This window comes from Diadema antillarum, unplaced genomic scaffold (assembly GCF_040938485.1).
Source record: "Diadema antillarum isolate AM-2024a unplaced genomic scaffold, OU_Dant_1.0 scf00000141, whole genome shotgun sequence".
NCBI classification, from domain to species: domain Eukaryota; kingdom Metazoa; phylum Echinodermata; class Echinoidea; order Diadematoida; family Diadematidae; genus Diadema; species Diadema antillarum.
Window position 1 is genome coordinate 4500701 of NW_027271030.1, and position 24918 is coordinate 4525618.

The 24918-nt window shown below is 41.7% G+C and overlaps 1 protein-coding gene across 1 annotated transcript in view; it reads left to right on the forward strand.

Moving 5' to 3' along the window:
• The first annotated feature begins 5076 nt into the window (after nucleotides 1–5076).
• The window catches only part of LOC139721369 (uncharacterized), a 39337-nt gene continuing 19495 nt past the window's right edge, over nucleotides 5077–24918 (forward strand). The window contains exons 1-15 of the mRNA XM_071632686.1: nucleotides 5077–5111; nucleotides 11009–11104; nucleotides 11887–14657; nucleotides 15416–15803; nucleotides 16213–16304; nucleotides 16656–16768; nucleotides 17364–17581; nucleotides 17941–18092; nucleotides 19045–19106; nucleotides 19670–19808; nucleotides 20714–20947; nucleotides 21729–21826; nucleotides 22471–22552; nucleotides 23148–23265; nucleotides 23903–24014. Coding sequence (XP_071488787.1) covers nucleotides 11047–11104; nucleotides 11887–14657; nucleotides 15416–15803; nucleotides 16213–16304; nucleotides 16656–16768; nucleotides 17364–17581; nucleotides 17941–18092; nucleotides 19045–19106; nucleotides 19670–19808; nucleotides 20714–20947; nucleotides 21729–21826; nucleotides 22471–22552; nucleotides 23148–23265; nucleotides 23903–24014 — 4637 coding nt within the window. The 5' untranslated portion in view covers nucleotides 5077–5111; nucleotides 11009–11046. The remainder of the gene's footprint in view (nucleotides 5112–11008; nucleotides 11105–11886; nucleotides 14658–15415; nucleotides 15804–16212; nucleotides 16305–16655; nucleotides 16769–17363; nucleotides 17582–17940; nucleotides 18093–19044; nucleotides 19107–19669; nucleotides 19809–20713; nucleotides 20948–21728; nucleotides 21827–22470; nucleotides 22553–23147; nucleotides 23266–23902; nucleotides 24015–24918) is intronic.

Below are 24918 nucleotides of genomic sequence, written 5' to 3' on the forward strand. Positions count from 1 at the left end.
GGCTGCTCGAACAAGATTTACTGTTTAACAGAGAATGGGTACAGTTTGGACCACAAACACTACTAAAATTTAAAAAGTGCTTCAAGGCTAAAACTGCAGATGAAACTGAAAATATACGCTACCGAGTGATTTGAGTAATTTTCCCACTCAGCAGTGCTACCTAGTACTAAAATTACTAACAATAGAGTCCAGAGCTAGCTGAGAAAATGAGTGTTGTAAATACGATGAATGAAACTAGATATATCGCTACGGCGACTGATATGCCTCCGCCATAATGCATGGTTCTCCTAAAAGGTCTATAGTACAATGTCTTGACAATGTGTGATGACAGTTTCAAACAATTGGCAAAATATTAAAATGACAGGTTTGACACAAATGTGCTGAATGTTCACTTTCCTAGAACTAGGTTCAATTGGATGAATGATTAAAATGTCAGAGTGCAGGTATTTGGGGAACTGATGATTTTTACTTGATTTTTGACCCTTTTATAAGTTTATGCATTGAGTAATTTTTCAAGGTATTGAGAAAAAGTAAAATTCAGTATCAAATGGGAAAATAGCATTATCTAAACCTGGCCTTTGACCTTTGACCTCACAGTTCCAAAGAGAATCACTGTTAGGTTGAACATGCATAAATATGTAAGTTTCATTATGATACCTTGAGTTACTTTTGAGATATGGAGGAAAAAGTGCAATTCAGCACTTTCACTTGACCTTTGACCTTTTGACCTTTGACCTTTTGGCAAGACACTTCCCACAGAATATATATTGGGTAATACATGTACACATCAAGTAAAAAAAAAAACAAACCTTCATTCATTGCATAAATATAAGGAAAGTAGTGATATTTTGAGGAGTTGACCTTGACCTTTGACCCCCCTGACCTTTGACCCATGACCCCCAACTTCCCTAGATAATCACTGCCCATCGGTACAAGCATATATACTAAGTTCCATGAAGATACCTTGAACCATTTGCGAGATATGGAGAAAAACATGAAATTTCAATTTTTTTTCACAAAATAACCTGTGACCTTTGACCTTTGACCCTGTGACCCTAAAATCCACACAAAGTATTATCCCCCAAGGATATACCCTCATACCAAGTTTGATGTAAAACCACCACACGGTTCTTGAGATATCGACAAAAACAAAACGGGACGGACGGACGGACGGACGGACGACCCGAAAACATAATGCCTCCGGCCACTTCGTGGCGGAGGCATAAAAAGAAGAATGAAGTAGACTAGTATAAAGTCAAAGAAAGTTGCAAGAACTGTAACGTTAGCACAACCAGACGCCGTGCAGCGACATGGACAGGCTGTGTATAGTTACAAGAACCCATCTGCAACTTACACGACATCGTGATTGAAAAGCTATTAACTTGGCTCAAACCAAGCATCAGTGTCGGGGAAGTCTTTCCTCCTGGTTACAATGTGTACCGCAAAGACCGAATTGGCGGATATGGAGGGGTCTTGCTAGCAATCTCAACAAGCCTTAATGGTCACCAGGTAGACATCACTACTGATGCGGAAGCCGTTGCAGCTAAGGTGGTAAACGGACCCACGAACAACAACAGCGTCATATTTGGAGCTGTATACCGTCCTCCGAACACTGACCAACAGTACTTGGACAGCATGAACCAGTTCATCCGAGACTTGTGCACATCCAACCCTGGTGCAGCAGTCTGGATTGGAGGTGACATGAACTTACCCGACATCAACTGGGAGACAGAAGAGATCACATCTCACCAGTATCGACACTCACTAAGTGAATCATACCTGCAGACCTTGGGAGACATTGGAGTTGAGCAGATTGTCAACTTCCCTACCAGAGGGGAAAATACACTGGATGTCATCATCACAAATCGTCCAACACTAGTCAGGCAATGTGAACCCATGCCCGGTCTGAGTGATCACGATGTGATATTCATGGACATGACAACCAGGGCCCACAGGAATAAGCCAACACGGAGAGAGATTTTTCTGTGGAACAAAGCCAACCTTGAAGCACTTCATAGTGATGCCGAGGCATGGGCAGACCAGTTCATGGAGTCTCATAATACATCAACCCCAGTGGAAACGCTCCTAAATGAGATCCAACAAGGCTTGGAAAAGATCCTCACAGACAACGTTCCTAAAAAGATGTCGTCAACAAGACTCAATCAGTGCTGGTTCAACACCGCTACCAAGCGCATATGCCGAAGGAAGGCCAGAGCATACAAGAAGGCTAAGGCGACATCTTCGTGGCACCGCTACAACATCTTGAAGAAGAAAGCCCAGAAAGTCTGTAGACAGGCCTACAACAAATACATTGCAGACCTTGTCAGCAATGACGCAGGCTGCAACAAGCGCTTGGGAGAGCTTGTCAAGACCATGCGGTGTGACCACTTGGGAGTAGCACCACTGAAGGAAGGCATTATACTGCATTGTGACCCAAAGCAGAAAGCTCAGATCCTGAACAGGCAGTTTTCCTCAGTCTTCACACCTGACAACGACAACACCCTGCCAGACCTGGGACCAAGTCCTTACCCAACCATGGCTGACATATCGATTAGCCAAGTTGGAGTAGAAAAGCTGATGAAAAGACTGAAGCCACACAAAGCCACCGGACCAGACGGCATTTCTGCTCGACTACTCAAGGAGACGACTTACCAGATCTCACCTGTCATCACCTTGCTTTTCCAGGCCTCCCTCGTCCAGGGCAGCATTCCATCTCATTGGAAGAAAGCTTTTGTTGTACCAATCCACAAAAAGGGATGCAAGTCCAACCCGGCGAACTATCGGCCAATCTCACTCACTGCAATCCTGTCCAAATTATGCGAGCATGTGGTGCATTGTGCTGTCATCCATCACCTCATTGAACACAACATCTTGTCAGACGCACAACACGGCTTCAGAAAGCGAAGATCCTGTGAAACCCAGCTCATCCTCACCATCAATGACCTTGCAAAAGGGCTCAACGACAAGGAACAGATAGATTGCATACTGTTAGACTTTGCGAAAGCATTCGACAAAGTCTCTCACCGGCGACTTCTACTCAAAGCAGACTACTATGGCATACGCGGCACTACTCTCAGATGGGTCAAAAGCTTCCTGAGCGACCGCACCCAACAAGTCGTACTTGAGGGCCAGATCAGTCAGGAGATCAAGGTTACATCTGGAGTACCGCAGGGCAGTGCCCTAGGCCCACTCCTTTTCTTGATCTACATCAACGATCTACCAGACAGCGTTGAGCACTCGACAACACGCCTTTTCGCTGATGACTGCCTGCTCTACAGGCGCATTAGGTCAGCCCAAGATTGTACCAATCTTCAGGAAGACTTAGACCGGCTACAGGAATGGGAGAGCAAATGGAAGATGGAATTTCACCCTTCTAAATGCCAGATCCTTCGCGTGACCAACAAGAGGAAGCAAGTTACTGGCCAGTATAACATCCATGGGCATGATCTCGAAGTGGTGAGTTCCGCAAAATACCTCGGCCTCCACATTGACTGCAAGCTTAACTTCAACTCTCACGTTGATACCACAGTGAAGAAGGCTAACTCTGTTACTGGCTTCTTACGTCGTAACTTCAAACACTGTAACCGTCACATCAAGCAGGCCACTTACTTCACATATGTCCGACCAGTGGTGGAATATGCTGCAACAGCATGGGACCCACACACTCAGCGGAACATCAACAAGATCGAGATGGTCCAGCGAAGGTGTGCCCGCTATGTGACAGGTGACTTCAACCAAACATCCAGTGTGACAGCCATGCTTAACAACCTGCAGTGGCATTCCTTACGGGACAGACGCCTTCACAGCCGCCTGGCTATGTTGTATCGCATCCGCTTCAACCTTGTTGACATCGCTTGGCAGTCCTACCTCAGCGAACGGACATCAGCCACTAGAGGACACGGCTCTCGACTGCAGACGATCCAATGTAGCAATCAGGAGTACGCTTCTTCCTTCTTCCCAAGGACCTGTAAGGACTGGAACAGCCTCCAAGAGGACCCAGCTTCTTCTTCTTCTCTCGACGCCTTTCGGCTTGTCTTGAGTGGGAAGAAGAAATAGTTTTGTCTCCAGAGGACACAAATTTTTACTTACACGTTGTATATATACGCACTTGCACGAAAGCTATCCTGACGTAGACGTGTGTGAGGGTCCACACACTCACACGCATTTCACAGTGCGATAATCTTCAAAACTTGAAGCTGCACTCTACCTGGAAGAAGAAGAAGAACTTTGTCTACGTACGTACCAGAGAGTTAGATCTATGGCCGTTCACAGCTTTTGCTAACACTGCCGACCTTCCAAGACTGGTCGTCATCAGGCTGGTTCTTGTCCATAGCTGGAAAATGTTTCTCAGTTGGTCCATAATGATGTAAGGTTAGCCGCACATTTACCCCTGTTGAAGAATTCGAACGTCAAGACACGCTTTAGCTTAGGTAAATGGACAGGTCGCCGCTCTCATTCCACGCATCGCAAACGACACAAACCTGAGATACGGTACTGGTGTGCTACAGCACCGGGGAAAGTCCGGCAGGGCGCCTGCTCACCGTACCGTCACCAGCGAGGCGCAGGCACGCTGATAGTGCTAAGCAAGATCCTATTTTGATCCTGTCACATGTGTACTGTAGTACCAACCGGCCGTACTTGGCATACGAATGGCATTGCAGCGCAGCGAGATCCAATCACCGGTGATGTATGAGGGTGCGATCTCCGCGCCCGCTCGCCGCCCGCACATCCCAAGACGTACATCATTATTAGAACCTGTTTGCTTCAGTGCTCTATGCGCTGCACGCACAGAAGCAGAAAAACAAAAGAAATAAAAGCCTAGGAAGTTATGGAACGCAATAGTAAGTAATAATTCAACAAAGTTTTATCAGATTTATTATACATAATGGACAATTTTTTGACAAGTCATTATATTAAAAAAATAAATTATTTGCAATTTTTTTGAATTTATTAACCAATTACCTAATTTTTTCTGTTTAAACAAAAAATACAACATCGAAATTATTTGAACAAGTGAGATCCATAGTACTCTCGTCCGTAACACCCTTTACGCACGCAAAGCCGTCGTCAGTGAAAGACACGTAGCTTATAAGTCTACGGATAAACGTTTGGTAAGTAAATTTCTACCTCAATATACAGATTTTCTTTTTAATCTTATTTCATATAATCAGAATGTATGCATTGCTTGATAATCTGTTACCATGATGTTATGATTAGGAAGTAGTAATTTTGGGATGATTACGATAAACAGGGAGCTTTACGATCCATCTGTAACATCATTCCGGATCGGAGTCAAGTCGTGGTAGACTCTTTAAATGGTGCATGGGTACTGCATGGATGGTGTAAGTGAACGTATATTGTAGCGGAGGCAGGACGGACGTCGGACATGAAAAGACTCCAGTCTATTTTATACTAGTCTTGAAACGTTAGCTTGCCTTCTTGTGTAAGTGTAACTGTTAGTAGGCCTAACAGTTAGTAGTTATATAAATAGATGGCTCCAAACGGTGATAAATGGGTTAATCAATGCCAATGTTGGTCGTGTACTCTCCTTGCAATTTAATAATACATGCAAGTTTTGATACGTTTCCTTGCTTCTCGAGGCCTTGACTTGAGGCACGAGCCAATGGCGTTGCATCGGATTACGTACATGATTATGTACCTTCCGTGAGACATGGAGAGTGAGATATGGTTTCTACAGAGGACAGCTTCCAATTCTATTTCTGTGGGAGATGTTTCCACATTCGTTTTTACCATGCCATGCATGGCATATGCTTGACCGAAAGATCGGTCTGTATCTGTCCGTCGGGGAATGTTCCGCGGAGACTGCGTCTGGCTTCACGGATCCCCTCTGTATTACAGACCAAAGTCAATGATTGCAGCTCCTGTGTGGAGCAGTCGCGCACAGATCAAACGTTACGATAAACCAAATTTCAGACAGCTTTTTTACATTCAAACAAGTTTAATATGACATGACACATTTATGCAGCAATATTTGGGATAAATTTCTCATATTGTGCAATCGAAATACTCACATAAGCTCAGTTATGACGCGGAAATTTTATCGATATTGCAACATCGCCGTTTACGAGCAGTAAGTCGCCATTTTGAATCTGTAAGCCAATCACATGCGAGTTACGTGTTTTAGTAAAACAGACACGTAGAAACTACAGTACCTCGCATGTGATTGGCTAAGAGATTCATAGTGTATGTTTCTGCAGTTTGAATGTTACGACACGACAGGCTGTGTTTTACGTTGAAAATTCTACTAAAATGTTGGATTATTCATTAATCTGGTGAGTGTAATGTATTCTTAAAACATAATTTCACCATACAAGCTTAAATTTGCCGACCTAGGGCCGTGAATTAGACGCAATCGAGAAGGGTGAGGTACCTCACCCAATTTTCCATAGAGACAGTGGTTAAGAACATCCACACAGCAATGGGTACTGATACCTTCCGTCTGTCTACTGAGGACAGCATTAATGGCAAAAATATAAAAGAGTCCTCCGGACAGACGGATCTTTCTGTCTAGGCATATGCATGACGTAAAATTAAATTGTAATGAAATGCATGATATGCAGAGACAGCTGACTTAACATTAGTGACACTACAGTTGTGTACAACCAGATAACCAAGTGTACTATAAATACCCTGGTAAATTTACTGCATCTGGAGAAGTAATCTTACTCTTCTCTAGACCATCTACTACAAATAACTTGTTACTAGATAGTAGAGTCTAGACATGATGTCTACTAGGTCTAGTACTAGTGAAAAACCTGGTGCTTGTGTACTTTCACACCTCCTCATCAAAATGATTTAGAAACATTCCCAAACTCACCCTAGTTTAGTAGACACACCTAAAATAATTGCATCCGAGTCTCCAAAGTCGAATAGAAGTTCAGTTTTAACTATGGTACAAGTGATGGAATATCGTGAACGCTTGAAATGCTGCTCTTTAGATACACAAGCAATCGGTACATTATGACTACATTCAGCGCATGCAGTATGAGTCGATCCTTTGATCTCAATGTACAGCAATCACAGCAGCTTTTTCTGTGTTGTCTGTGAAAAGCTAAAATTTGTTTTTCCCTTTTCCTCAGACAAGTCTTGCGGTAGCGGTTGTAGCTTCTATGCAAAGCGGTTGAGCGCGTGTGTGCAGCTCCTTATATCTTTCTCTCTCTTTTCTGTCTTTTCTTCTTTCATCTTCAGGTATTCCTAACTTTCCCTTTTCGTCTTATTAATCATTTTTTGCGAGTTTCCTCGTATCTAATTTTTGCAATTTCCTATTTGATCTTACTTTCTGCATCTATAGACTAATTGTTCTTTGTTTCCGTCATGGGTTATTTCCTTCCATCGACGTTTGTTTTCTTTTCAATATTTTTTTCTTATGTTTTGTTCCAATGTATACTTTTCTTTATTTCCTTTTCAAACAGTGTAATTCTTACTTTCCTTCCTATTTATCTTTGCTTTCATCCAATTTTGATTCATCTCTCATTCTCCATTCTATCATACTACTTAGTGCTTTTTTGTTTTCAATCTTTAATGCTTCTTTGCTTTCCACTTTTCCCTTCAAACATATCCATCTCTCCCTTGCTTTCCTTTATAATCCAAGTTTCTCTTCTTTCTGTCTTTCATTTCTGTTTTATTTTAAGTTTACTCTATATTTTGTAAATCTTTTATTTCATTTTTTCCCACTTTACAATTTTTTAGTATCATTTCAATCATGTCCTCCTCCCTTTTCCTGTTTTTTCTCAATATAGATAATCTTTCACCATTGCCGTGCATGCAGTTTATAGCGCTTGTGGAAGATGAAGGATGGTACATAATGTAATTGTGTCTACCACATTTAGAGCCTAGGTGTCGTGTCCACGATCAGGGCACTCGCACAGTATTGAACAGAGAAATGTACACATTGTACACGTACAATGCCTATACATGTATTTGTGCATGTTGCATGTCGGGATCAGCGTTGATATTTTTGCGTGTTGTTAAATTTGCAAAATTCAAACCCTGCAAATTGTGTGTCATACATGGTGTCCCATCCTGGTCTGGGAAGAATTTGTTTCAAAGATGGTATCTGGCACCGACTGTACAATAGTCATGGGGCTTTTATTGAGCAACAGTTTTCTGAGTATATTTAAGGTTTTGTCTTTGTTCTACCGCCCAAGGACAGCCATTTTTAAAGTTGTTGTGGAGGCATTTTTGTAATACTTTTTGTCCATTTTGGGCATGGACATCATTTTCCCCGGGATTCTGCCCAAAAAGCATACGTTCTAGTCTATCCAAGACATTTGAGAAAATCATGAACTGATATTAGTGTTTTGGTGAACAATACAATGCGCAGTCATAGATTTGGGCTTTCATTTGATGTTTAAAAAGTACAATTTGTACTCTCTGATGATATGACTGAAAGAAGGCATGTGTAATGTACAATGTAGATTGGTCATGGCATCCACAGTTCAGTAACTTGATTAGCAGTATCCGATCTGTGGCAATACTTCCCCCACTCCACACCTGCCCAAGAAATTGAAAAGTTGTTTTCATCACACATGAACTTGTTCCTTTAAGAGAACTTGACTCTGAGTCATTTAGATAGAGAAATTAACTTTACTAGTCCAGCAATGGAAAGATTGGGGCTACTGTACAGCATAGGCAAATTAAATGCATGACTTTGGTGGATGTATTTGTATGGCTGTACATGCAATTTAAATAGATGACTCAATGTTATGATGGTACATTGTATGTGAAGGCTAGGTTTCTGGTAATCTAAGAATGGAAACACTTTCACTTTGTATACAAATCAAACATTATCTGAATAATATCAAGATCATTAGTGCAAATAAATGTCAGAACTCTACAAGGCTTTTCACTCAGAAGAGAGAATATCAAATTTCCTCCGAAAGTTAATATACCTTTGCAATGTAAATGTCCAGTCGGAGGAATCTATAGATTTAATTAATGTAAGATTTTTTTAATCACAAATGTTATGATGAGATCTGTCATCATATAGCATGCTGTGTGTCTTAAATCATTCACATATGAACTCCTTTTAATCCAATTTCAATTTCAGTTATTGTATCCGTATTTGTTTCGTAATATCAATTTGTATTTTAACTTGCTCTGAAACTAAATTTGCTAGTGAATGCTGAGTGGTGGAGATTGATAACATCTACAAAATTTTGTAGATTATATGATAAACTGTTTGCTATTACCAGACATCATGTTTGTAACTAAATACAGTGTGTATGTATCCTTTTTGTCTGTGTGACAAAGTATGCTGTGTCCTCGTTGATGTCCTCACAAAATCCTGTGATATAAGCTGGGCTGTAACCAAACCTGCAACACCTGGTGTGAAACTCACACATGATATTCCAGCTGCTACCAATGAATAAATAGTAAATGCACAGAAATCAAACAGGAAGCACATTTTGGATGGTGCACTATAAAGGCATGTCAGGCTTTTTAATTGTAAAGGGAAATGTGAAGGCCAGTGTTAGGTTTGGCTTAAAAAAGAAAGAAAGAAAAGAAAAGTATAATACAAGTGTACAATGTGTATGTGATACAACTAATGCATGTAATTCTACGTTGTATGCTGTTCACTTTGATTTAGTAGAGCACAGTGCAGAGTTTTACATTACCACACATCTCTGCATCTCTCCCTGTGTTCAATTCAATGGCTTTTATAAGAGTCACACGTACAGTTGTATACATGATACTGGTACACAGTCACATCGTCATGTAGACTTTAAATCATAAGAACATATCAAGCTACTACTAGTACTAATGATTGCATCTCTTGAAATATTAGTTCTAATTGGAATCAGAGCTAACAAGTCTCCCTGAAATGAATTACCCAAAGAGGCCATATCTCTTCATGAATTCATGAATATGAAATCTGTCGTAATTGGGTACTACTATGACTAAATGCCTTTCCAGATATAAATAGCACCCAAATATCTCTATGATTGCTTCATGGACAACCTTGATTTGATGTTTGCCAACCCTGTAAGCAAGTGTGTTTTTTTTCATCAAAGCATTCTGGGAAATCATTCCTCAATCAAACACAGATTTCATTAATGTCTGTAATGAAGCAAAAGCATGAAATTATGATCATAATAAAATAATATCACACATAACACTTCTACTGTACCTGGTATCAGATAAGGGCAGTTTTGATGATATTCGATTAAATGTGTTGTAAATTGGTGATTTAGAATGTTTTCCAAATTTTGTCTGATATCATGTGAATATTGCAAAGTAAAAAGCATGCATGACTGATTTACAATATACATGTACAGAGACACGTATGTTTATTTTTTACACCCATAGCCACAGTCCATGCATGGTTGACTCTTAACTCTTATTTGCTCTTCTGTTTGATTGATCATACTGCACTTGCACAAATTTTTGACGGCCACTCCACTGGCATTTTCTGAAATGATAGATACTACATAATTATTACTTGCCACTGTTGCAGTTTTCTTGGCTCAACATTACCATGTTTAACTTGCACATGTTTACTTGTAATTTGTGTGCAGTGTTCATGGTCATGATGTGTAATTAAAAATCTTGAGGGGGGGGGGGAGAAGATGGACAGATGATTTGATATTGTCCTACATGTACTTCTAGCATGTGAAAGTTGGTCATATTGTCTTTTTACCATTTATCTCAGCGTACGTATCAGGATTGTGCCTTGCGAGAAACTTTGGCCTTCAGCCTTCTTGTTAATTGTGTTCCCTGAGAAACTGGATTGGATTTTCAGCATTGTTACATAATATGTAATCTAGGGGGACATGAGTGATTGAATTAATATTACCACTCAGGAATAACACAAAAGAGAGCTTGTCATAATGTCGAATGCATATATGCAGACTTCCCAATGCCTTTAAAAAAGTGGATTGAAATGTGACCAATCAGCTATTTTGAATTGTGACACACATGTATGACTTTCTGAATTCATACAGTGCATGCCATTATGTTCTTTTTATTTTTGTCTTTTGCTGCTTAGTATTTAGAGATTCCTGAAACAAGACTGTAAAGCAGACCATGTCAGGAAATGAAGGAACTGGAAACACAAGTGGAACCTCTGCATACTTCAGCAATGGTATGTACTGAAAGCATATTTCTTCAGCTCAAGTTTTAATAAACTATGGATATCTGCTAGTTGTATATGCTTGTACAGTTGAAATGATGACTCAAGAGTTTGGTAACATACTCTGCTTTGGTGATACTGAAGAGAAAGCTATGTCAATTTTAAGTTTAAGAGTTATTTGTATTCAAGACTAGTTGTTGAAGCATTGTTTTGGTTATGTTGTAGTGAGCTTGAAGGTGGGAAAGATGTAAATGTTCAGATAGAATATCAGTGGAAATCTGTGTGAAGGTTTTAAATGATTGAAAATAGAAGTAACACTTGCATCATGTATGTATGAGAAATATGTGCAGATGTATCGTGAAAAACTCAAATTATATAAGCTCTACCAGTGTTGGTATTCCCAATGTGTGTTGATATTTTGATCAAGAGCTTATTGATGGAGCATTTTTATTGATGTGGCTTCTAAGTCACAAATTTCTTGTAATAGCTTGATATGGAAGTCATTGAGTACTTTGTGTGTTTTATGGGCAGGAGTGATGCTATTGATCGCTTGTGTACTAGTTATTCTGAATAGAATAAAAAAGGTTTCTAACTCTTTCAAAGTGCTGAAATGTCCAATTTGTCTTACTATTTATATATCCCTGACATACTAACACTACAAATACAAAACTTCTGCAACTACAACAATGGAGTGTTTTCTTGCTTGTATCACATACATGGAGTGTGTGATTGACAGTTTAAGGGAATCAACCGTGTACCAAGCATCTCTCTTTATCTCTTTCTCTTTGTGGTAGGATCAGCAGAAGGAGATGGAGCAAATTTCTTTGACCATAACCCAGCCCCCACAAACCAGTGGGGTTTCTACCCTGGAGAGCAACAATCCTCTCAAGGGGGATTCCCACAACATCAGCAACAACCACAGCAGGTTCCCCAGTTCTACAATCCTCTAGACTTCCAAAAGTCAGCGCAGAGCCAGCAACCTGAAATTTTCAACCCTTACCCCAATCTTCAGCAACAGGACAGTTTTCAGCAGCAACAACAGCAGCAGCAACAGCCACAGCAACAGTATGGCTACAATCAGCAGTACAACCAGAATCATGACATGGAACATCAACAAGCACAGCAACACCCTCAACAGAATATGGAAGTCAACACGCCCTACCAACAAACATGGCCTGGATATGGTGCACCTTTTGATGGTGGCTATGGTTACCCAGCTGAACCAGGGAATAACGAGCAAGGTACAGCCTGGCAGAACCAGCACAATGTAGATGGTCATCCTAATTGGGAGGGGCAAGCCGCCCAACAAGTAATGCAGCCTGAGTTTGATAATGGTGTAGCGACAAGTGGTGATTTTGCAGGTGTCAACCAGCAGGATATCCAAAGTGGTCCTCCACCACAATCCTCAAGGATTGTGGATCAGGATCAGGAGGATGCCTCCAGTTGCTCAGGCTTTGGTGCGTTCTACCATGATGATGAATCCGATATTGTGGAGTCCAGTGGCAAGGAGAGTGTTTCACAGAGTGAAAATGCTAGCGAAAGAACTAGTCCTGATACCAATATTCCTAATCCTGCTTTCCAGGGATATGATCAGAGACCTATGGACAATAGTGTGAGTCCTGGAACACACTCTGCTACCATCAGCTCTCCTCCCATTTCTTCCAGTGAGTTTGTGCAGCCAGGAGGTGGTGGAAGCACCAACCATGGACTTGTCCAGGATGTCAATCTTAATGGCAGAACAGATGATCCCTTTACTTTTCATCAAGGCAATCAGAATGTCCCCTCATTTCCTGGAGATGTGATTAACCCCTCCCAATTTCAGGGTGTAGATTCAGGTGCAGCAGCTGCAGAAATCAGTAAGGATCTAGGTCCAGACCCTGAGTATAGGAACACTCCTGACAATGTTAAAGGAATCCAGGACCTGGCACCACCTGCAGATTCATTGAATGGGTCCAGTGTGGAGGGCAATGTGGAGGTGAAAAGTGCAATTGAGACCAGTAAAACTGATCGTGAAAATTCAGATTCTGCTTCATCTGAGCAATTGGTTCATCAGCTGCTTTCAGTGCCATTTTCGGGACCACAGCCAGTGTCCAGTCATCTGGGCTCACAGGTGAGCCCTAGTCAACCGAACCTAGTCCTGTCCCCCCAGTCTCAGACTCCTGTGTCCGATTTAAATAATGAGCTTCCACAAAGAACTGATGAGCAGCTGTCTGCCACAAGTATACCAACTCCTGTCTCTGAAACTCATGACCAGGAGTTCAGTGGACAGAAAACTGAAACAGCTTTAGGAGCTCCACCATTGAGTTCACCACCACATCCAGCACACGATAATGTCCAAACTCCCCATCATCCTGAAGAATCCTCAGGGACTACACCATCAACTCGTTCTGATGAGCAGCAATTGCATATGCCTCAAAATCAAGCAGAAGCAATGTCCTCCGGTCCATCATCAGTGATCCCTCAAGGCCAGTCAATAGTGACAGCACCACCACCAGTACAGCTGCCTGACATCTCTGGAGAAAAAGCACAAGCCGAAGAGTCCAAGTCTCGCTCAGACTCTGTCTCATCAGGTTCACATGTCAGTGCTTTCAGGCAGGTAAGAGGTCACCATAGCCACCGGGATATGTCCGTCAACCCTTCCCCACCCCTCTGGAAGGCCGAAGTCCCACCCCTTCCAGGGAACATTCTTCTTGCCCCGGCTGCCTTGAACATATCATCAAACTTTACGCCAATGGTCCCCTCAGCTTCTCTGTCCACTCCGTCAATATCAAGTTCTACCCCAGGACAGTTAGCAGCCAGTGTTGCATCAGTCAGCGTTCCACCCCTTCCAGCAGTTGTTGCGCCATTGCTTACAGGAGGCAGTGACCCTACCTCCAAAGCTTCTCCAACTACCAGCAGTCATCTCACAAACCCTGTGACGCCAGCAAACCCAGCTGTTAGCCAGTTGTCTCAGAATGTTTCTCAGCTGAACATTAGCCAGACAGTGCCTCACACCACTGCACCCAATCATCCCCCTGAAGGCACCTTGCAGGGGGCAGCACAGCAGCCCTCACAAGCAGCAGTCCCTAATCTTGCGGGCAACCCCCATCCGGTCATAGCTCCCCAATCTCAGCAAGTGACTAGTCAGGTTGCCACACAACCTGGCCAACCTCAGCCATACCAGGCTCCTGTCACCTCTGGTGCTCATTACCATAATCAAAATGTAGCAATTCCCTCCACCTCTCAAGGCTCACTACAAGCTAGTACAGGTGTACAGCCACAACAACAAGTTGCAGGTGCTACATCTGTCCAGCAGCAACCCCCTGTACAACCCACGAGCAACCAGGCAACCACGGCACAAAACACGGCCGTGGTATCGACTTCTGGTGCTGTACCCTCACAGCAATCTCAGCAACAGCCCCAGCAACATCAACAACCACATCAACAACCACAACAGTCACAACAACCACCTCAGCAACAACTTCAGCAACAACCTCATCAGCCATATCAGCAGCAGCAGGGTGTTGGACCAGGGCAGGGTGGACCAGAGGGACCTCACCAAGGTTACGGCTCCTACCCTTCTGAGGTACAGGATGGTTCTAACTTACAGTCACATGAATTGTAGATAAGAAAACTTTTGCCAGACCAATTTTTTGCATGGGTCAATTACAGTAAACTTTGCTTGTCCGTAATTGCACAGATGAGAGCATTTTCTCTCATATGTTGATATCTCAACAAATGTTAATGAGTACTCATTTCCATTTTAGTCCGTTGAAGCAAAACAAGACCCCCCAAAAAAGTTGAAAATGTTCATAGTGTGTCACATTTAGAATTCACTTCCAGTAGTTACATAAATGCAGTGAAAGGTAATAGAAATACAGGGTGCCCAATGCTCTTTATTTTGTAAATGTAATGGAGGAGACAATTGATATTTTCTTGATGAGGTTTGACTTGGTGTAATTGTGTCAGAATATTCATTATATAATCCTGTAAAAATGGGATGTAATGGATCAACAAAAGAATGAAGGATGCAGAAGCATTGCTAGTGGGAGAAGATATGAAAGCAGTACAGTCGTATGGTGTGTGCTCAACATTTGCCAGGTAATTGTTATCTGTATTCAATGCAAAGAGCTTATCAGTTTGTTAAACCACTTAATGTTCCCTGTTTTGATGAAGTCTGTCCAGGCAGTGACTGAAACATAATGTGAGAATTACTGGTAAAATGGATTTTCAGATTAACGAGTACTTGTGACATGCCCTGTCACATTGATGTGAAATACTCGGAAAGTTGGAGATATGTGCAAGTAATGACGATGTATAAAATCATGCTCCATGTTCCTGCAGGGAGGTCACTGGTACCCTCATGAGCGTTCCCAGTACCCTCCAGGCTACTACCAAGGCAGTCCCTATGGCCATGGGTACCGAGGATATGGCTACGGGTACCCGGCCAGCCCCTACGGCCGACAGCACCCTTACTCCAGGCAGGACCCCTACTACCAGGGCCCATCGCACGGGCAGCAGCAGGGCTACGGCAGGCCACCTCAGCAGCAGAGGACCCCCCACAGGGCGGGCACCCAGCAGTGGGACCAAACCCAGTCTCAGTCCAGGCCGCAGTCCAGACCTCAGTCCAGGCAGGGTATGGAGAGACCCAGCTCCAGGCAAGGGTGGGGCTATGATTACGACTCTGACTCCAGGTATCCCCGCAGCAGGCGCGATCCAAGACATTACGGGGGTAGGTACCCATGGTTTACTGAGGATGGAGCTGTCATCATTTACATGTTTACATGCGTCTTCTAGGATTCTTACATCAAAGTTCACCTTAAAGGGATGGTATAGTGTAAGTTGAGATGAGAATTTAGCTTTTAATATATTGTGAGATACTTAGAAACCCCTGTATGTATGAAAGGTTTAAGAGCATACAATTCTATGAGGAATTCAAATTTTACTTCATGAAATTTGGTTTTGGAATGACTGAAATATCCAAATACAAAGTAAAACAGAGTAATCCTAATCAAAGGTGGATCCCACCTTTAATTAGGATCACTTCCTTTCGGATATCCATCTGCATTCTCTCAGTATGTTATAGATTCATCCCGAGAAAGCTTCTGTGATATATTTATTGTGTGGCCTTTTTTCTACAGGTGTGGATGAGTATGGTCGCCCCTATGACAGACGTTACTATGACTACTACTACGGCAAGAAGTATGCTGGCTATTACTGGGACAATCGGGAGGTGAGTATTCATGGCTATGTAAATAGTTGGTATTTCAAAAGGTTACATTTTTATCTCTGACTATGATAATTTCTGGCTGCACTTTTAGCATCATGTAAGGCATTGCTAAAATAACTCCTCGCTATCATTATACGTAGTTGTGTATGAAATATATGATATGAAAGATCTGATAAACTGAATAGACCAAATGATTCGAAAATGCTTCCATTATCTTTGTACTATTGTTCAAACATGCTGAGCTTTGCCTAACATATTTATGATTTGGGAGTAATAACCTGTCATGTGTAGCTTCGCAGATGCACTTCAATGTAGAATTCACACCCATCATTACATGTGACTTTTCATTCTCAGAAGTATTACGAGTACGCAAAAAGCAGGGGCGTGTCACAGCAGTATTCCCAGGACCAGTCCACCGCGGCAGAGACATCCAGGCAGGACGAGAAGGATGGTGGCCAGTCACAGAGGTAGGCAGTGAAGCTAGTCTCTCCTCATGACTCGAGAGAAAAAATATTTCAAACAGGTTTTAGAATGTCTCCTCAGATCTAAGCAAAAAGAGTACTTCAGGGGGCTTATAGAAGTAGTTTTTGAGAACTGTATGAGGACTGTTTGAGGAATGTTCGCGTGTGTTTTAAATTTCGCAAATTTCACAAGAGCTAAGATTCGCGAAATTAAAATACACATGAATATCCTTGTCTACATTATACGCATTGAATGTTAGAGGCAACTCACGAAAATTTCATGTCACAAAAAAAGGCCGTCGGCTCCAATTCGTGAAAATTTCATGCCACGAAAATATTGTGTTTTACAGTAATCTCTTACCAAGAATTGAAGTCTACGTTTCATGAATGTTATCAGTCAGCTTTTGATTTACACCAGAAAATACCTGTTATTGCGTATGCTGTTTTTCAAGTTATGCGTATACAAGGAATATTCATAGATATATTTCTTTCAAAGCATATGCAGTGCAAGAATGTTTATTGCTTTGTTCTTATTATTTCCTTCCCTTTCCCTTCTCAAAATAATCACATGGCAACCTTTCAATCTTTCTACCCCAAGCAGCGATTTCGCATCAGAATTCCATCACCAGGGCGGGGACACGCCAGAGCGCTACGGAGCCAACCAAAGTGGCATCTACTCCGGCTACGACTACTATGACCAGCAGGGGAGGCGGGGCTACGGCTACGACCACAGCGGCAACTCATCGGGGATGGCAGCATACGACGGCAGCTACTACGACCAGGACTACAGCTGGCAGCAACAAGAGGAACCCGTGTCAGGTGGGTGTAAAACGCTTCAAGTTCCAAATACCATATTTCTGTGATTTGGTGCTCTGTCATTTCACAATAAATTTTCTCTACTGTATTCAGCGATGATAAGGCCATAGTGCGTAAGCTGCATCATGAGTTTTGTTACTTAAAGAACAAAAAAAAATGTACTAGAATTTTGTTCTCATCAAAACTTTATTTCATGCACACAGTTTAAGTTGCTGTACAATAGTTGATGTCTTGCATTAAATAACGCATCGTGAGGTGCATCTTGGGAAAGTTATGAACAAATCACAATTGCCCCTGTGGCTATATAAACTCATTTTTTTCCTGATATTAAATAACCAAAATGCTGCCCTCATCCCCTGTAGTTGAGCCTACCCCACCTGCGCGGTTGACCCCAGTGAAGCACAGCCTGCCCCACGTCATCGCCCGCTTCAGTCCAGGAGGACAGCTCATCAAGGTTCTGCCAAATGTCCCAGCCGATGGAATGCCAGCCATCGTGGAGGTCCACAGTGTAGAGGTCAGTCTGTGCATGGAAGTGTTAGCTCTTTTTTTTTTTTTTTTTTTGGGGGGGGGGGTATTTTGCTTTGAAAAAAAGATCACTAGTATCCGTCTTGATCCTCTCTTCGAGGTTAAGTACACTTTATTTGCAATTTACACGTCTTTACTATGAAATCAGCATTACTGTATAAGCCATGTATTTAGCAAGTCTGATTTTTTGCAAATCTGGATTTCCTAACAATTTCACAGGTGGTTAAATTGGCAATTGTGGAGTGTAGTACTGAACGGAGAAGTGTGGTATGTGTGCATGTCACATTCATGTCAGGATCAGAATTAATATTTTCACACATTTTTAAATTCGCAAAAAGCACACGACTCGTTAAATTTCGCGAAAATGATAATCACGCGAAATATTCGGCATATACAGTATTTGGGTGATAAGTAGTTTCAGGAAAAAAAAAAGTTTACCTATAAGAGTACCAGGGATGCCAAGTTCAAAAACTTTTTATGAGTGAGATTTTCATGACTCGGCATCTCGGCGCGCAAATGTGTGCGCGAGCGTGGGTGTGGAATGGGGTTTTTCCCCCCTCCCAGGGTAGGGAGCTGTTTCAATTTTTAGCTTTTAATGGTGCAATCAGGTGCATACTTAACAGTTACAAGTAAGCGTCTATTTTTGCTTATTTTGACAGACAAAAGGGAAATCCTTTGAGCTATGCTCATTATTATAGGCCCAAGTTGCAGACTTCGCCCGATGCGTGAGAAAAATGGGTGTCATGCGTGAGATCGTGAGACGGCCCCTAAATGCTTGAGTCTCACGCAGAATGCGTGAGACTTGGTAGTTCTGGAGTACGCATGATGTGCACATAATGGTTTACTGCAGTAAAGGATCTGTCTACCATGAACATTGTAGTCGACATCTTTCATTTGTTGCAGTTCGTAGACTCATTTATTTTTTCACTTTTGCCTTGCAGACCATGATTCAAGAATGTGTCGAGATCCAGGACTACAAGAAATATCCAGGTCCTTTGATAAAGTAAGTCATTTAGTATCATGTATTATTTTTATGATCAAGTTGATTTACACAATTTCAAACTTACTTATGAATATGTTTTCAATGAAACATCCAGATCTTTTTTGCCCCCTCCGTAGCAGGTTACAGACTATACCATTAATTAAAGAGGATGGCTAGTAACTGATTAGTGGGAATCATTGGGAATGCTGGGGGATGATTGTTCCAATCCTTGTGGGATTCATTTGAGAGTACATTGCTATTGTTGTGTGAAAATTATTTGCTTCAGAATGGTCTCATATTCAAGTAATGTGCCGTTCAATGTTAATAATCGCCCCGTCACTGTACAGGCATGCTAACCTTGAAGCATTAAACTGCACATTACTTGAATATGAGACCATTCTGAAGCAAATAATTTTCACACAGCAATAGATATATAATGTACTCTTACATGAATCCCACAAGGATTGGAACAATCATTCCCCAGTATTCCCACTGATTCCCACTGATCAGTTACCAGCCATCCCCTTTAATTGTTCCTTGTGATGTGTCTGTCTTGATAGTGTTCTTCTCTGTTACCATTCCAGGGGTGAAACTCACAAGAATGATGTCTTGCATTTCGCTGCTGCCCAAGCCACAGAGTGCAGAAAGAGTACGACAATGACAGACAGGGAGTCAGCCGCCCTCCTCTGGGACTTGCTCGTCCTCTTGTGTAGACAGAATGGGGTGAGGAAGAACCTTAGTGCATTCTTGCAATAGGGACTTTTAGATTTCACACCCAGGATGTGAAATGCGACATGATGACATCATTTCATGATATAGCACATGCTCCAGATTTTCTGGCACGTCCAGCGCTAAAATCAAGAACGTGTCTTCGAAGGATTTCACCTCCTCCCAGATTGAGGACGGGCAGCGTGGGCAGCATGTATTTAGCATGAAGATTATGACGTCACCACATCTGTCAAGTTGTACTCACTGTCAGCTGAAATCTAAAATTGTTTTACTCTGGCGTCGACGGGAGTTGCGGGGAATGGTTGGCTCGCACTTTTGGGCGGCCTGACCGCTGTCGTGTCCACACAATCTAAAAGATCCTAATATCTCCTGACTGATACCAAAGTTCTGTCAAAGCTGTTATCAAGAATGGTCATCAAGATAAGATTGTATGTGAAACAAATGTAAAGTACAGTCAAACCTGCCTTAATTAGCGGCCACAGATTCATATAGCGCTGCAGCCGAGTTGATATTTCAGTTTCTTTTTCTGCACGGCAAATGATTAAAATGATAGCCACTTTTGCATTCTTCCACCATTTAGGCATAGTAATGCGCTCATAAAAATCTTGCTTATCTTCCGTATGCACGCCTGTGTGCAAAAATGTGATCAGTTACTGCACGTCATTTTAAATGCATATACTTATAAACAAATATCTACAAGTATGTGATACCGACAAAATGTGGGAGAACCTGTCCATAATGGTCTGCTGTCTATAGTGGTCGCTCATTGCATCTCCCTTGGGTAGCCGCTATAGACAGGTTTGACTGAATATAATGCAAAGTTTGCTGACAGTATAGTTACTATGAATGCATCAATTACATGATGTCTTCGCTATTTCTCTTCCTCTCCCATGTGGCAGACTGTGGTGGAAACAGACATCTCAGACCTACTACTCACGGACCACCCGATGACGACGAGGGTTGCCGTGGAGACGGACGTATCCCAGGGAGAGGAAGTAGAGGCGGAGACAACGGATGATGTCACGGACCAGAGCTCCCTGCTATTGTCACACTTGTCCAAACCTAAAGAAGGACCAGACCCAAGCAAGCAGACCCATCGGTTCCGGGAACTATTACTGTTTGGAAGGAAGAAGGTCAGTTTGGAAAATTTGAGTTCATTTGGACCTTGTCTATCTGGACCCAAGTCTGTGATATTTGTCCCTAACTGTGATCTCTGTTTATGTAGTGACCTTGTTGTGAGCCCACTGTGTTGCATGGGCATTTGTACAAAGTATGAACTATGATTATAGAGATTTCAAACATTGGGTAATATTTAGATTGTGGAATCGCAGATTTTATTATTGGCTTATATCTGAATTATTGTAGATGTTGTTTCATGTACTAAGTGTTATATGAGTGTTAACATAAATCTCTAATTTTCAGCTTTCATATTGTGTGAAACTTGGATGGATCAAGTTAAGTTAAAGTAGCGGTAGTGTGGGGACGATGCAATGGGGAGCGGGCCCAACTTGGATATGTTCAGAAATTCAAATAACATATTGTGTACAGTTTTGAATGCAGCCGAAGAATCTTGACTGGACTTGAATCTGGACTGCGGTTGAACAATGAGCATACGCTTCCATTCACATATTCGCCGAGGAGCAATTCTATTCAGGCAGGCCTGCATGAGTGTGGTATTGGAATGTAACTCAGTGGGCAGCAAATAAAGATCAATTCGATTTGGCTTCCCTTCCATGCTACCATGTCTGTAAACCCTCATTCCTAGTGGGTTTTGTGTGTACCAAGTTGTAGTTTTCTTTTATTCCAGAGACAAAGGAAAGTTATTGTGTCCTTCCATGAGTCCATCTAAGATCCCATGCAGACCTCCCAGTCATGGCTGTGCTTTAATTTTGTTTTGTTTCGTTTGACCACCAGGAAGCTCTGGAGTGGGCGATGAAGGGAGGACTGTGGGGCCACGCCCTTCTTCTGGCCAGTAAGATGGACAACAGGACACATGCCAGCGTCATGACAAGGTATGCTGTGCAGGGGATACACTCCATTATCTTAACTCCTTACATCAGAGATGTTGTACAGTCCATTGTAATAGATACATGACATGCCTGCTTTTCATATGCAGTAGTCTAACCAGTGGCAATTATATCATTGAGATTAAGGATAACTTTCTGAGTGTTCAGTGTAAGAGAAGACACTGTAAGAGAAGACACTTTGGTTTGATGGAGTGTGAGAAACACTCATTCATCCATACTCAAAACAACTCTCATCAGCATGTTTTGAAAGAGAGTTATTATTCTGAAGGAAATTTTGTTGAGCTTGTTAAATCAAACGGTGGACATATACTCACATTTAATCATTTGCAAAATGGTCTTCTCAACGAGCAGCTGAGAAGCATGTCAGCATTACCCCAAATTATTGCACTAGACACCTTTTTTTTTTTAAAAATCACACACATTTTCACATTGTGTGTTTATGAATAATTTCTCCATCTTTACAGTACAGAGACTTTATTCTTATGTCATAATGTTATGTAACGGAAAGAACTTGTATTCATCAGAGAGTGCTTCGAGAAAGCATTAGCCTAAAACTTTCTCAACTTGAAATGACTGTCATCATGACCTTCTATGCCTAATTATATGTTCTTTTGACATGTCTCAACCAGGTTTGCCAACAGCCTGCCCATGAATGACCCCCTGCAGACCCTGTACCAACTCATGTCGGACAGACAGCCTGCAGCTGTCACGGTGAGTTAGCTTGACCCTCAGCCCGCTGTGGGGGGGGGGGGGGGGGCAGTCTGAAATATATTCATACAAACTCTTGAATGTACCCGCTTGTTTGGCACTTACAGGAGTTCAAATTTGAATCATATAGCATCACCAACCACATCATATAGCATCACCTTATCCCAACTTTCCACATTTATGTATTCTGTGGACGTGGGATGGGAGAAGTTTCTGTTGACATACATGACATTTTGTCAACTCGTGTATCATTTCATGAAGCTGGAGACACATATTATTCCAAGTTTGAACAAGATGAACATGATTTATAGTTAGTCAAAATGTGTAATATATATCATATCTTACAAAAACAAGCACTCTAAAAATTCTATTATTCTAACAAAGCAAAATCTCTTCATCTGCATTCATCATCTGCAATACCTCGTCTCCAAATTGAACCAGACTATTAACCTGTTGAGGACGGACTGATTTTGCTATGACATGCATTTCCCATCGACACCTGCCCGAGTATTCTCGGGACTCATCTTCAGTGGGTTAAGAAGACAGGGGGAAACAAATCTGTGCAGTGACTTTTGTCCATTGTCATTATCCTTAACAGAGCTGTAGTGATGAGAAGTGGGGTGACTGGCGCCCTCACTTGGCCATGGTGATGTCCAACCTGACGAGCAGTGCAGATGTAGGATACAAGAGTGTGTTGACACTGGGAGACTCATTGGGTGAGTTACTTGACGGAATTACTCACTCTAAAGCCCGCCGCACACTATACGACTCAGACTATACAACCCACAGACTTTGGATCTAAAATTGAACCAAGCATGTTTTTCCTGAGGCTATTGTGATTTATTTCGGATCCAAATCTGTTCGTCGTAAGGTCGTGAGTTGTATAGTGTGTAGCGGGCTTAACACATACTTGTATGCGTCCAGATAAATTGAATTGAATTACATGTGATTTCTTTCACATAGCCACTGATTCAGTTAGCAAGCAAGGGAACAACTGCTGTTAGTCCCCTTCGAAAGACTAGGCCATGAGGATAAAGTGTCAGCTGGTGAAAGGAAAGCCATAGCAATTTCTTTAATGCAAGTTACCATGTAGTTGTAATGTTGTAATCTATGAAATGCTGCAAAATATGTGATTTTTTATTTTTAAGTTTATGCAGGATTAATGTCTGTCTGATTCTCACGTAATTCTATCATTGTAATCATGTTATTAATTTCAAATTTGCTAAGCCATACTGCTGAGTGAAATCATATATTTGATTCATAATTGAGAGCAATATTCAAACCATTGTACATTCTCCCGACTAATCGACACATTATATCTTGTCCTGTCACTTTTCATATGATTTGTTGTAGCGTCGAGAGGCTTACTGCATGCATCACAGTTCTGCTATCTCATGGCTCAGATTGGTTTCGGCATCTACAGCAAGAAAACCACCAAGATCGTCCTTCTCGGCTCCAGTCACAAGTGAGGCAAACAGCTTTGTCCTGTTGTATTTTGATTTTGACGCTCTTCCCCGACAATGGCACATATGTCTAGAAATGAAAATCCTAGACCCTGCTTTTTGGAGTGTCTGTCTAGCACCAGCATATTCACATCATGCATTTTGCTTTTATACAATGTGGGCATATCATGTGATCCTGTCAGTGATCATGTGATCAAGTCAGTGATCATGTGATCAAAAGAGTATATCAGGTGCTGCTGTTCCTCTTGTTATTTCCCAAAAGGCAATTGTGTACACTGACTCGCTGTGCTTGAAATGCTCCATGTGGTATTCAAGATTTTAGTGGAGCAAGATTTATGGTTGTTTGGCTTGATTATGTATTTTTTTCTTTTGTATGCCACCTTTTTAAGTATCGGGTGCCCATTGGGTCTGAAACTTGGATCGGAAGAGGGAATGAAAGTCTCTGTTAATACTGTTAATACCAAAATCAATTTGACAAATTTTAGTTAGGCCAAAAAATCTACCAAGATCCAATGTCAATTAGTTTGATGATGTTACAGTGTTTATAGTAAACTTGACTGTTGTAGAATGGGTTCTCATTAACCCGTTGAGGACACAATGATTTTGCTACAACACGCATTTCCCATAGACACTTGCCCAAGTATACTCGGGACTCATCCTCAATATGTTAAAACAGACTATTTACTTACTAGTTAAACTGAGCTTTTTGGACAAGAAAAGTTACGTTATTACAACAAGATTTTGTTGTGTCAGTGTTCTTTTTAACTAATCAGCATTCTGTATTACAAGAAGCTGATTATGATCTAATAGAATATTGTGTACTGACCATGTAATTTCTTCGTGTATGCATTATTGCTGTGTCACTGCTGTACGAGATGAGACAAACATAAACCTGCGTTATTGCAA